A 14,541-nucleotide genomic window follows, 5' to 3' on the forward strand; every position below is an offset into this window, starting at 1 on the left:
GAATAAAGACGGAAGCAATCATGGCCTCCCTTCTACTGACTAGCGCCAGGTATCCTCTACCTCCTCCAAACTCGCTTCCTTGCTCTGGTGTGGGAGGGGAGGTTGCCCCCTGGCCGTGAGAGCAGGAAGCAGGTGGTAGGTCAGACGGACCCCCCGGCCGGTGGGGCCTGTCTTCTGCAAATGGAGGCAACAGCAGGAGGGAAGCGGGGTGTGGCAGTGGGGTCACAGGGACTCACCAGCTGGGTCACCATCTTTCTCCTGTTGCCTCCACTACCTGTATTAGGAAACTTAGAAGAGTCCCCATTTTTAAAAAAGATTTGTCCACTCGGCATTAATCCAAGCACCAACTTACGGCTTTTCATGCCAGTGCTAGATCTTCACACAGCCTTTTTAAAAGGGTAAGAGCAGCCACTCAGAGCCCTCGTTCCAGAGAACTATTGCACCTGGCAGGGAGGGGGTTTAACAACTTTGCACAGTTTTTCAGGCACAGTTTCCAAATCTACTACCCCATGCTGTTCTTATTTCTGGAAGGGAGGGGAAAGGCAGGTGCCCTCTCTTTGCCTGTCCCCTTCACACCACGCAGTGCCAATATCATTAACGGGATGCACAGGACCAGGCCGGTTTCCTTTTAAAAACACTAGAGAGGCCCGTTTACAGATCTCCGGGTGTCCTGTTTGTTTGGGTGGCAGAGCGGTGTGGATTTGCTGGCAGGGTTGCCGCCTTTCTCCTGCTGCCACCACTGCCTGTTCACCCAGCTCCCCCCTCCTCGCATGCGCCAGGTGGCAGTGTGGTGGCTGCCGTGCATTCGAGGAGTGTGAGCACCTCCTGCCATCGCCTCCTTTTGCGGGGGAAAGATGGGGACCTGACAGGCAAGTCCATGCAGCCCACTACCATCTTCTTCCTCCTCTCGCAGCCAGACAGAAGGCTGAGGGACAACTGGAGAGCCAATTTGGCGTAGAGGTTAAGAGCGCGGGACTCTAATCTTGAGAAACGGGTTTGATTCCCCACTCCTCCGCTTGAAGCCAGCTGGGTGACCTTGGGCTAGTCACGGCTCTCTCAGAGCTCTCTCAGCCCCACCCACCTCACAAGGTGTTTTGTTGTGGGGATAATGATAATGTTGTTGTTGTTGTTGTTGTTATCCCTCTCTCCCCCAACTGGAACACTGGAGTGAGGAGACAAGGCCATGCTGGACAGAGCCTCACAGCTCTGTCTTACGAAACTACAAATAATTTAAAAATGGTCTCAGCTGACACCTGCCAGAAGTCATCCCTAGCTCTGCCCTCAGAATACGCCCCCTCACTTCGTTGAAATCACTTCCCAAAACCACTGTTTCCATGTAAAGGTTTTGGCTACTGCGGGCCAAAACTTGCCCGTGATGGTGGGAACTCCATAAACATATCTCCGTAAACGCATCTATCAACATTTTTTAAAATTCAATTTTCACATTATTATTTTGTTATATAAATAATGCTCCCAGACCATTGTTCCTGCCAAGTTCCATAAAAAGCCCGCACGGGCAAGTCCTAACGAACATACAGAAACCAGCTTGTACCTTGAGGTTTTGGTCCGGAGGGTCGTTTCAGAAGCCGGAATTTAGCTGCTTCTGCTTCACTGCTATCAGGTCCTGGATCGGAGATGAGCCGCTGGGGGACCTCTAGAAAGCGGGGTTCTGGACTGGGCTCCAACGAGAGGCTTTTGACCAGGAGCCGAGGGGTCTGAGCAGGTCCTGAAAGGAAGACAAAAGGAGAAAGGAGACCATTCAACTAAGCAAAGCCTTCCAGTCCAGTTGCTAATGATTACTGTGGGGCGACGAGAATACCCAGTGGTGTGTGGATGCAGCCCGGAAGGGGGCTGGGAGGCACCGAACAGAAAAGATTCGAACAGCCCCAGCTAATTTTAGGCGTAGAGATCGCAAGTTTTTTGCTTTTACTCTTTTTAGATTTGAAAGGAATTCTGATTATAAAACTATATTCTGCAGAACAGACAACTCAGCTGATTATAAAACCGGACACAATATAGCTTTTCTCCCAGGACCGGAATCAACTTCCTAGCCCAGCCATACTACAGAGCCAACCTAGACCTACCAGTTTCCACCCTGTTGAAATTCTGCAAGTTATACAAACCAGAATTATCCATGAGGGATTTTTAACGCGGCCGCCTCTGGTGGTCAGTGCCTGGTTGTCACTACTTTTGTTGTCTACGGTGACTGCATGACCCGGGCTGCCAAGTCCCACTGGGTACTTTTAAGTTGCTAAAGATGTCATGTTAATTACATAAACCTGAAATTCAGTTTTTCAAATCTGTGGCAACCATGCCCTATTGTAACTGTTTTCATTGACGGTCAAACTGCTGCGCTTGTTGCATTTTTGCCCTGTGAATGTCCTAGCTATTGGTTATATTGCAGTAGGTAATCCACACCTTGGATCTCAGTGAGAAAGGCAGGTATAAACAAACAACAATAAAAATGAACAAACGCCGCAATCAAGAAATCAGAAGGTGGTTGAGACGTACAAAGGGCAATCAAGGAGAAACTAGAAAAGATCCTTACGGATAAAGGATGTGTTGTTTGGGACCAAGAGCAAGATCAATTCATACTATGGTATTCCCCATTATTTTGTATGGATGTGAAAGTTGGACAATGAAGACAGAGAGAAAATGAAGAAAAGTTGATTTATTTGAAATGTGGTGCTGGAGGAGAGTTTTATGGATACCATGGATGGTCACAAAGACAAGTAAGTGGGCCTTAGATCAAATCAAGCTTGAGGCATGCCTATAAGAACGCACAAGAAGGTCCTCACTGGATGATGAAACGGCAACTGTGAATGGCCCCCCCGCACCCCGCCACGTGCCGTTCTAGACTCTCCTGCGATTGCATCGTTTCACTTGCTTACTCCAGACCCCAGAAGTTAAGGGATCGCTTTCCAGCCAACGCGCCATGACTCAAAGACATGAGCTGTTATAACAGCAACTGCTTTCTTGACTGAGGAGGAGTTCTAATGGCCAGATCTGAGACCCCCCCTGGTTTAGAGAATCAGAGGCAGCTGTTCCCAGTAGCTTAGTGCCAGAGACGATGTGTTGGGAGAAACGGGCTCACTTCTATAAATAGATGAGAGTGTGGGGAGGAGGGAAGAGAAAGAATAGAAAAGGCTGAGATTTAGGAGGAGTAGCCATGTTGATCTGCTGTAGAACGGCGGGATGAGTCCAGCAGAAAAGGCTGCGTCTTCTATATTCTCCCCAATGCCACCGAGGACTAGATATTCCTAGGCGTCACACAAAACTGTGGTTTACTTTAACCGGTTTATGTGATCATCTCAGCATTGGCCAAAGCACTAACTATGGCCACTTAGAGACGTCAAGCCAGGATCTGAAACAAAGGTCTGAAGTCGGGACAGAAGTCAGGCTGACTGGCCTGTCGTTCCCCGAATCATCCTTTTCCCCTTTCTTGAAGATTGAGATAACATTTGCCTCCCTCCAGTCTTCCAGCATATCACCTGTCCTCCAAGAGGCCTGGAAGATGATCAACAAAGGGTCTGCAAGCTCTTCTGAGAGTTCCTGAAGCACCCACAGGTGCCGCCCATCAGGCCCGGGGGATCTGTACACACGTCCAGCACAGCAGGGTGCTTCTCCACAACTTCTCTGCCCATGTCAGCCAGCAGCCCCGAAGCCATGCCTTGCCCACGACCATCTCTAGGGGGACAAGCTGTCACCTTCAGGGAGGAAACTGAGGCAAAATAGGCATTGAGCCTTTCTGCCTTCTCTCTGCCCTTTGTTAGAGTTTCTCCATTTTCACCCAGCAATGGGGCTATCACCCCCTTACCTTCCATTTGCTCCTCTCATGTATCTGAAGAACGTCTTTTTGTTGGGGCAAGCTCCCCTGGCCGGGCTCAGCTATTCTGAGCTTTTGCCTCCCTGATGGCTGTCCTACAGTGCCTAGCTACCCCCAGATACTCCACTAGAGCTGCATTTTCTTCCCTCCATTTCTTGAACATCTCGCTTTTTCTTCCTTAGCTCATCACGAAGCTCTCTGTTCATCCTCACTGGCTTCTTAGATCCACATGTCCATCTCCCTGGAATGGTGACGGCTTGAGCCTGCAGGAGTTCTTCTATTAGGAGAGCCCCCCCCACCCCCCACCCCCCACTCACTCCTTTCCCTTCCAGCGTTCCTGTCCATCGAACAACAATCATCATATCTCTAAGAAGCTGAGTCTTGAGTCTCAGTGAGAAAGGCAGACTACATATAAACAAACCACAGAGACCCCTTTCCCAGCGCTAGGAGCAGGTCAGTGAAAACCGTCAGTTCACGGGAGCCTCCACCTCCCCGCGTCCGTGCCAGTTGTGGCAGGTGCTAGCCTCTGACAGCCGAGCCCCTCTCCCAACCAGCTCCCTGGGCACCCGACATAACTTCCGGCCAGGGTGCCCATGAACCTAGTAAGTAGGGGGGTGGCTGGAAAATCTGCCTGGCAGCCCCCTGCAGCGGGGACTTGGGAGCACAAGGCGGGAAAGGGTACCCACGGTGGCGAGGCAAGAGTGCACAGGGGGAACTCGGAGAAAACTGGGGAGTACTTTGCACTCTGGGAAGGAGAGCTTAGTTGGGGATGTCCATCTAAAAACTACCACCCAAGTTTCATTGCAGGTTATCTGACTCCTGACTCCCGGCTTGGGGAGGGGCATGGGCGCACTGACAAGAAAGAAGGCACCGGGGAGTCGGCGGCTCCATCTCAGTCATTTGCACCAGCCCCCGCCCCCCTCACAGGTGGCCCGCCTACCTGGATGAGGCTTGCTAGGGAGGGGTGTGTGACACCCCCCCCCAGCCTGCGAGCATGCACAGTCCATGCCTGCCAGGGAGGCCGAGACCCAGGGAGCCCTGCCTGGCACAGCTGTTACGGGGCAGCCCCCACGCAGACGCATCCCGAGTCTGTCTGTCCAGATGAAACACGGAACCGTTAGCAGCTTCATCTGCAAGAAGGAAACTTCCAGGCAGTGAGAGACACGTGGCTAAAGGCAGGCTTAAAGCAAGGGTGGAGACAGTCGGGCCCGTGGCCCTCATACCTCTCGTGGCCCCTGGGCATCCTTAGGAGCCTTGCTGGCCAGGGCTGGGGCTTCCTGCCCAGGAGCAAGGAGACTCCCAGGGGGATCGCCCCACGAGAGGGAGCCTTCAGAGCTGCCCGCCGGGTCCTTCTGCTGAGGCCGAGGCCACTCGCACGCCCGTGGGCACACTTGAAGAAGGGCCAGGCCTCCCTCCCACGGCTCACGAGGCGCAGGGAGGGAGGGGGGAGTACATGCAAGTGTTTAAATTTTAGACCAGCTATCAGCTGCTTTTTTACACCTTTTTTTAAACAAGTGTCCAAAGCACTCACAATAAAATCCAAGTATCAATCTAACAATACAATTAAAATGCATTTAAAACAATAAGATCTATTCCACGCTGTTCAAAACCAAGCAAAAAACCAGGAACCACGCCCCCCCCCCCCCCCACATACAGACCAAATTTATTTGACGTATGGAAGTCTGCAGTGGGGGGGGGGGGGCAAAATACTTCCAGAAGCAGGACGTTCCAGACAGATGAGGAAGAAGGCGGTCATCCTCCTGGGATTCTGCATCACAGCCTCCTTGGATGATTAGAGAGAATGGAATATGTGCACTCACGCGCACACACGCACGTGCACAGACAGGGGCCATCCTTCGGGTACCGCAGCCCCAGCCCACATGCCAGTTCCCCCCGCACAGGCTCAGGGTGGATCCAAACCATTGCTTGACAGACACATTCAACGGGCGGGCAGACGTCCTTGTCTCTTGCCTGTGAGCCAGCTAACCATGCGGCTACATGCAAACAGCGGTTCCCCCTCGGGAAAGGTTCTCCTGTGCCCTCTAGGGAGTCAGCGTTCCCAGGCGGGAGGATGCAAGAGGAGGGGGAGGCAGGCGTGCGGACTTTGGCTCAGCCAAAATGAACAGAACATTGGCAAGGTGGCCCCAGACTGGGAGGAAAGCAAAACCAGCCACCTGGTGTGTGAAACGCAACAGTAAAGAGCAGGAAAAGACACAATACGTATATATTGATCTAACAGCCTTAAAGACGACATGACAAGGAGATTAGACAAAGCGTGACACAGCGTGTTCTTGTTATAAATCACGGTTTTATCCAACTAGCTATGGTTAGCATGATCTCCTGAACGCAGGCTACTTAGTATGTCGGGATACCCGAATCCAGGACCCAAAACCACGCTCTGAAATGTAATTAAGCACAATTACAGTTCAATCCTAAGGGTGGGGGGGGGAGCGCTCGGGGAACAGACTAAGGGTCATGCTAGCATAAGCCAGACTTATGCCAACATAACCCCCCTTACGTGGGTGCCCAGCTGCGGCACCACTTCACCACACACCCCCACTGGCATCTAGCCATGGCAGCTGGGCATGGGCGTAAGTGCGGTATGACCCTGCGCCAGCACCCGGGGGGGGGGGGGTCCAGGGCGCAGAGCGTGAGGCAGTCAGCTTCCTCAGCCACTCCAGGCTCAGGAACGCCCCCCTCAGCAGCGGAAAGTTGTGCCGCGAAAGACGGCGATGTAGCCCTTAGGCGCCCACTGTACAGGGAAAACTTGTTCTCCCCTGCAATGCCCATCCTTGCCCAAGCAGCTTGGTGGAGCACAGGATGCCAACTGCCACAGGGACCAATCTGCTCGTGCTCCTGTGGCAGCCAATCCATCCTCTGCACACCCTACACCACCTCTGCCCGGGGCAGTCATGGCCCCAGGTAAGTGCAGGCGCGGCCGGAGGCTCTGCCCGAGCGCACCCTGCATAAGCAGGCTGGAAACTTAACAGTTCATTCCTAGGCAGAAGAGTTAAACCATTCCACACCCACTGACTTCACCGCACTGAGATGGGTATAACTCTGCTTAGGATGGTAATCTCTGGCAGAACTACATTCAGGGAAGGGGCTCAGACTATTCCTGTGGGAGCCAGGGCACACACACCACACCCTACTCACAACAAAAGAATAAAACCAGGGCTTTTTAGATGGGGAGAATGAAATCATGGCAGACTAGGAATCCATGGAAACAAGTTTCAAAAAAGTTTGCAGACACCATGAGGAAACCTTCACGCTTGCTGGCTGCTAGTGTTGAATTATCACACGGTCTAATTTCCTTCTTTAATGAAGTAACTAGCTTTGTGTTTAAGATAATGAATCTATTTGCCAGAAAGTGGGAGACGTACTCTTATTTTTCTTTATTTTTAATTCAGCAAGATGTTTGGCATGGCCCAATATAACACCCCTAGGTACTAGCTTACAGGAATCAGTATCAGAGTTTGCTACTGGCCGAAAAAGCAATCACAAAGCGTCTATATGAACAGACCTCCTGGCTCGAGAGTTAAAGATGTAAGAACAGCCCCAGGCATTGTGGAAAGGTGGGATGTGAATATTTTAAATAAATGAGACTAGAGATCCGTGTAGTCCTGTGTTAATGATGGGATAGGAAATTCCTTTTTTAGATATAGCCATTGGTTCCTTTTATTCACTTTTTCCTCTTCTAAGAGCAGGAGTTCTCGTTTTGTCTCTCTTCAAAGAGAACTCAAGGCGCCACGTTGTCACTTCAGTCCTTGCAGTTGTGGTGGTGCTCTTGAAGAAAGGTAGGAAGGGTTAGGAAGACGTTGCGGCCTCTGAGCATCTACAGAATCAACGTCACGGGCCAGCCTCGGCCCATCACCTTACCGCCTGCCAGCGAGTCCTCTTCAGAGGACGAGGAGCCAGGGGAGCCGGCCCCGAGGCCAGATGAGCCAACACCGGATCCAGCCGTGGCCCCAGGAGAGCTTGCAATGAGGCGGCAGGGAACGCAGCCAGGGTCCTCGGGAGAAGCCGTTGGGGGCAAGGGTGTGTGCAGGGCAGAGGAGACACTGGCACCTGGCAGGCCTGAGCCACCTGAGCCAGCCTCAAGATGGAGGGACCGGGTGAGGGAGGATGCGTGGGAAAGACACAAGGAGTGCGCGCCTGCAAGCGCGGCACCGGGCGGAGATGATCTCGGAGAGCGAGGCGCAGCACTCAGGGGAAGAAGGAAACATCCGGCCCTGGCCCTCTCAACCAGGACTGAATATATAAGGAGGACGCCCAGCAGGGCTCGGTTTGGAAGCAACCTAGCTCGCCGCTCCCTTGTGCCTGGAAGCTCGTGGCCCTGCCTTGTACCTCGCTCCTCCTTGGACTGAACTCACGGTTTCTGACCTCGGCTTAGCTTTCGGACCCTCGTAGGCCTGCCTACCTCTCTGTTGGACTGATTTACCTGTGCTCTGACCGTGATTGTCGACTTCCTCTTGGACTGCCTCGCATGTGTATGACTTTGGACTGCCTGGCCAACCAGGGAGCCACCTTGTCTCTCCAGCACCCAGGAGGGGCGCCCTAGCCCACATTCTGAAATTGTTCAGAACCTCCCTTCCTGCCCCCTCCTCTGTTCAAATTTCTCAAAGATCAAACAAAATTGATTAGAAACACACTCCAAATTCCTAAACATTCCGAAAAAGAAATGGATTGTTGGATCCCAGGGAGAAACTGTGTAAAGAGAAAGCAAGAGAATGTCTCTTGACAACCCCGCATTCAGCTTCACAAAGTGGCCCACTAGTTGCCCTGCAGGGCCAACAGAAGAGAGCACAGAGGCCCACACCCTCCCCTGGCATCGACCCCCCCCCCCCAGCACTGGGATGCAGAGGTTCACGGCCTCTGGCGGTGGCACTCTCGAGCCACCCATCTCTCCTCCATGACTCTATCGAACCCTACTTTAAATCCAAGTTCAATTTGTTTTGAAGACCGTAGACAGAATCCATGTGACACAGTTATAGAAAATAAGACGAGAATTCCTAGAGATAAAGTTGCCAGGTTTCGTTACCCACCTGGTGGGAAGGAGGGGGGCCCCGGCATTTACCTTTTGTGATGTCTTTGCATGGGTGCAAAACACACGTGCTCCTGGGGGTGGGGTGATGATGTCACTTCCAGGAAGCAATGTCACTTCCGGGAAGCCTGGGAGCCCTGTTGCGCAGGGCCTGGGAGCGCTCCCGTGCTTCACAGTGGACCAATTTGGGCCACAAACAGGCCCGATTCAGCCCAAATCGGCTACTGCGAAGTGTGCATGAGCTCTTAGGGTGACACAATGACATCACATTGTCGCACCACCCCAGAAGCATGCCCAGGAGGGCTATTCCCCCACCTTTCCCCCCTGCCAACCAGGTGAGTGGTGGCGGGATGGAGAAGAGGGGCTCCCCCACTCCCACCAGGGGACCTGGGATCCCTACATAGAGGTGGTGGGGGGGAACAGTGAAGAATTAGGTTAAACAAGCAATAAATAAAACCAGAGATCAACACGTTAAGTGCATTTTCACTGGTATAGAACAGGTGGTGAAATGGACCACAACCAGTGTGAGAATCCAAAAGGCCTGATAAGTTCTCTGCCACTTGTAGAAGGGTTATCACACGGAGACCGGTTTCCAGTCCAGCATTATGATGATCTGTGAACCACATGCAAGCCTGTGTGGTACAGTGGTTAGAGTGCCAGACTAGGGCCTAGGAGGCCTGGGTTCAAATCCTCACTCTGCCGAGGCTAGGTGGATTTTGGGCCTGGTCACACAGTCTATCTATCTCACAGGGTTGTTGGGAAGATAAAAACGGAGAGGCTTGCTGCTTTGGGTCCCCCTTGGGGAGAAAGGAGGGGTATAAATGAAGTAAGCGTGCTTGCAGTTCTTTGGGTCCCGTACTGCTGCCTTGGGGTTACAGGCAGGGCTCGCATTTGGAAAGATCACTGCCTTAGAACCGAAGACACTCATTTTAAAACATTAAATTTTCTGCAGCACCAGTGAGTAAATGTAATAATTTGTCACCCTAAAAGGGCCAGGCCCTGACCCGGTTGGTGCAGGCTAGTTAAATCCTGGAAACTAAGTAGGGACGGCTCTGGTTGTTACTTGGACAGGCGACCACCAAGGAAGTCCGAGGGCACCGCACAGAGGCAGGCAACAGCTTCTCCTGCCTTGGAAATCCCAGCAGGGGTCCCCTGGGACTTGATGGCACTTTGCACACACACATGCCATCTCATGTAACCTGCAAAAGTAGCAGAGCTTTTCCTGAGTGGCCCCACTTAAGCATGAGGGGTGAGGAACTGCATGAACCCCCAAATGTTTAAAAACACCAAGCAAAGGCCTGGCCTTCTTGCCGACATGCTAGTTTTCCACGTGCAGGGAAAGAACTTCAGCCCCACTCAGGAGGCCCGTTGAGTCTCTGCGGAGAAATGCTTTTTTATTTATAGGTGTGAAGGGTATCAAAACCACCACCCCACCCCGTTTAAGAAGGTGTCTCTTAGCTGAGAACAGGGAGGAAGGGGGAGGGAACGCCAGGTGCATCCTAAGCGGCACCTACCCTACGTAGCGTTGGGCTTTAGTGATGCAGAAGAGGCCAGAAGGCTTTCTGCTCGAAGCTTACCAGAATGTGAGGGGTGGGGACAAGGTTTGTAGGACTAAAATGCCAGAGAGGAAAAGCCTCTCTGACCTGCCCCTTTGACGTGCCCAGGGGCTGGTCAACGGGAGAGAATAAATCCTCCTGGCCCAGGGAGGAAGTCTCTCTTTGGCTGGTCGGAGCTGGGAGCTGAAGAAGCCCCTTGCAGGCGGCGCCATCGGCCACGTGGAGGCTGAAGGCCTGGACCGTGGAAGGCGTGAAGACTTCTCTGTAAGGCGGCGCTTTCTAAGAGAGAGCACCTGACTTAACCGAAGACCTAAGGTAGCAAGAACAGCTGGAGGGACAGAGGAATTGCATTTGTTGCCTAAAAGTATGGACGGGGACATTTTCTTCTTTTTTTTAATAAATGCTTTTTTAATTCCTAAATGCTGGTAGCTGTTCTCTGCACCACACAGACTTCCACAGCTCAACTGTGCTCTTTAAAACAGGTGCCACGGTGGTCTGTGGGCAACCTGCTGATTCCCAGTGGTGCAGTAAGCACTGCGGTAACCAGGTGCAGGGTCACCGGAGAGAGGCAAAAGGCAGGGCTCAGAACAGCAAACCTGCCCAGGGGAGTGGGGCATCTTGGCCCTCGATCCCACAAAAGCCAAGTGGTGGGAGTGGGTGCAAGAGACACGGAGCAAAAGCCCCTCTGGGGGTTGGGGGGCACCACATGGGTGGCACATGCCAGGCAGAGACTTCGACAGCCACTTGTTTACCCTGGAGGGCAAGAAGAGGCAGTGCTCACACGCCAGTAGGGCTGTTCTGCCACCGTTTCCAAGCTCTTGCCCAGACACCTGCTTAGGGATTAGGAGGCCCTGCCTGGTGGCTAGGAGGGAAACCTTTCCTGTGATGTTTAAACCAGTAGCCAGAACACAGTTCAGGGAGGTCCTGCCATCCATTTCCATTCTGTGGTGGCCACTCCTGTTCAAAAGAGCGCGAGGGAGGCATTATGGAGGCGGCAGTGGAACGTCTCCCGGACGCTTGGCAGAGAGCAACTACTCCAGCAATTACAGAAACATCAAGTTGGGATAAAGACACTGAAGCACGCATACAGAAGGGACATGTGACAATGCTCGCTTCCACATGCTGCACATGTGCTCATACTACACTAGGATTAGTTACTGGCATCTATGGAAAACCATTACCAAAGAAAACTTCTGCTTATACAGTGACCCTCCTTTACTCAACAAAATGGAACTGGCACTCACATACAGACTTCACATAAGGGACTTTGGGCCACAACTGAACACCGAGTCTCTCTCTCTGTCTCACTCACAAAGCCGAGCATCCCACTTCAAGGATGATTCTAATAATCCAGAGCAGACGACAGCAGCCCCCTGGCCAGGCAGCACAGGCCTCAAGCCACTAGCTGGCAGCTGTGGGCAAATGGCTGAAAGTGAACACAGTGACACTGAACCAGACCAGATGGAAGCGATGCTGGCTGGGAAGGCAGAGATCCCGAGGGACGCTCTGCTCCCCGCTTTCAGTGGGGTCCAGGTCACCCTTTTCCTTCCTCTTGTACTGTCACAGTGGCCATAAAATGGTTAATTAGTAGTATCCTGTAGCTGAAGTCCCTTTAGGAAGGCAGAAAAGTTGCCACGTGTGGTTCTTGCACGTGATGATGCAAAATGTCCAATTACATTTGAAGCTCTATTTTCTGCACCAAATGGGGGGCACCTGTTCTCTGTTCTTGCCATTTGCCACTCAGCTGCGGACTCTCCAGCATGCCTGGGTGTCCCCCCAAAACAAACATCCCCCTGGTTGCCTGAGAAACCAGAACAGAAAAACAAGGTGTGCTTTGCCCGCCATACCCACCTGAGGCTGCAGTGATTGGCTGCTACAGCTCTGTGCTGATTTCTCTGATTGGACAGAATAAATGCAGGCTGTTGCCTGGGAGGATTAGAAAAAGGAAACCCACAATAACCAAGAAGTGCCTGCGCGCTGCTGTGACGAAGTGGCACTCGAAAGCCCTGGAAATCGAAAAATATCACAGAATGTTCGGGGGAGGAGTTTCCGTAACTACCAAGCAACCTGGACCGGCATTTCCATTCCCGAGAGTCAGTCACAAGTACAGACACCAAAAACAGTTATTTTCATGATTTTTGCAGCTTGGGATTTTCATTACACACACCGCGGTGCTAGACTGGATGACTGTAACACTCTACACAGGTCTTCCCTCAAAATCAACTCCCGTTCTGCAGTCACTCCCGTGGCTTCCCACCAGTTGCCAAGCTCAAATCAGTGAGCCAATGTGGTGACAGACTAGGATCTGGATGGCCCAAGCAGGAGTCCCCGCTCTGCCACTGAAGCTGTCTGGGAGTCCTTGGACCGGATGCGCACTCTCGGACTCGTGAGAACCAAGTGGAGGAGAGGACAACCGTGTAAGCTGCTGTGCGTCCCCAAAGGGGAGAAAGGCAGGGTATAGATGAAGTAATTTTTTTTTTAATCAAGGTTTTGGTTATCACATTCCAAGCCCTTCATAGTCCCTCAGGGGTACAGGACTGCCTCTGTTCCTATGCCCCACCACAGCAGCTCCGCGCAACTGAACAAGGCCCTCTGCACGTGCACACGGGCAAAATTGGCTGCTGCCGTACGTGCACATTCTCAGTGGTGGCCCCCACCATATGGAACGGCCTGCCTGAAGAGGTCAGGAAAGCTCCCACACTCCTGGCATGCCACAAAATTTGCAAAACTGAATTATTCAGGAGGGCTTTTTTACACAGGCAATAAGACTGTGCTGTAAGGAAATAGTTCAGAGCAGCACTGAAAGGGGATGGGGACCCAGGACATTCTCTGCGTTGCTGCAAGTACGCTCCTACTGCATGGTTCCACGCCTTGTAACGTCATGTCAGCTCGCTTACGTTTTGTTTTCAGCTCTGTATCGGATTTCTGATTGTTTTCAAATTTGTGCAATCCTTAACCTATTATTGAACGTGTATTGGACGTCCCGGCTGTTGAGTGTGTTGACCTGCACTGTGTAATCCACTGTGAGTCTCAGTGAGGAACAGGGGCTGCAAACAGCATAAACAAACGAACAAACGAAACAGTTTAGATACAAGACATTTAAGGCCAGGGATCAAATATTACACAGACCAAGAAAGGCAAGAGATGCACCCTAACAGCACCCCTAAGATATGGGAGAAGACTCTGTCATTCAAGAACAAAAGAGGGAGAACAGCGTTCCATTAACAAGGAGAGAAGAAAGTGGGGCTGTGATTTGGGGGGGGGGGTTGCTCTTAAGCCCCACTTAGATATGAGTGAACTACTAAGAACATCTGAACAGCAAGAACCTCTAAAGAGAAGCACTGAAAATGTCCTTCCTCTGGATGCTTTGAGGAGGAGGGCGGCCACTCCCCTGGTGGGGGCAGAGGATCCCGCCCCCCGTTCCCAGCCTCTACCCCCCACCACTCACAGCCAGTGGGGGGGGGGGGCATCCACGGGGAATGGGCCCGGGAGCTCCAGAGAGTGCTCCCACATGTTCCGGAGCTTTCCTTGTCGCACCAGGAGTGACGTCAACGAAGGAAGTGAAGGCCCTCTCGCAGGTCTATTCTGCTTAAAATCAGCTGATTTTACTGGGAGGATAATTCCAACACACAATCCCATCCGCAGCTACTCAAACACACACATCCTGGCTCACCACTGTAATATGCTCCGTTCATGTAGCGCCCCCCCCCCCTTCCCACCCCAGTGAGAAAAAAACCAAGAGCCTGCATGCACAGAAATTCATTAGAGAAGTAAGGAATTATCTAAGACACTCTTTGGACCTTCCTTTGATATCCAGAGTCACAAAGAGGCAAAAAGATCACACAAATAATGGGACAGGAACTGCTGCCACACATCACTATTGTTAGACTATAGCAACCAAGAACTGGACTTTTCTGTTTATATTCACGTAAGATATTGCCGGTTTGGGGTTCAAATCCATGTGGTTTTTCAGGTTCTGGTATTTTCAATGGAGAACCTATTAGTGGATGTGGGACAGCTGTTCATAAAGATAATGGCACCAAATTTGCCCTTCCCTCTAAAGACTCCCTACGGTTCAAGGGGTTAGATTTTACAGACCCCCAAAGCAGACGACT

The 14,541-nt window shown here is 51.9% G+C and overlaps 1 protein-coding gene across 1 annotated transcript in view; it reads right to left on the reverse strand.

Annotated features, from left to right (window-relative positions):
* FGD1 (FYVE, RhoGEF and PH domain containing 1) overlaps window positions 1–14,541 on the reverse strand; it is a 52,843-nt gene that overhangs the window by 21,876 nt on the left and 16,426 nt on the right. Inside the window, exon 2 of the mRNA XM_055003570.1 lies at window positions 1,553–1,726. Coding sequence (XP_054859545.1) covers window positions 1,553–1,726 — 174 coding nt within the window. The remainder of the gene's footprint in view (window positions 1–1,552; window positions 1,727–14,541) is intronic.

Source organism: Eublepharis macularius, chromosome 19 (genome assembly GCF_028583425.1).
Source record: "Eublepharis macularius isolate TG4126 chromosome 19, MPM_Emac_v1.0, whole genome shotgun sequence".
NCBI lineage: Eukaryota > Metazoa > Chordata > Lepidosauria > Squamata > Eublepharidae > Eublepharis > Eublepharis macularius.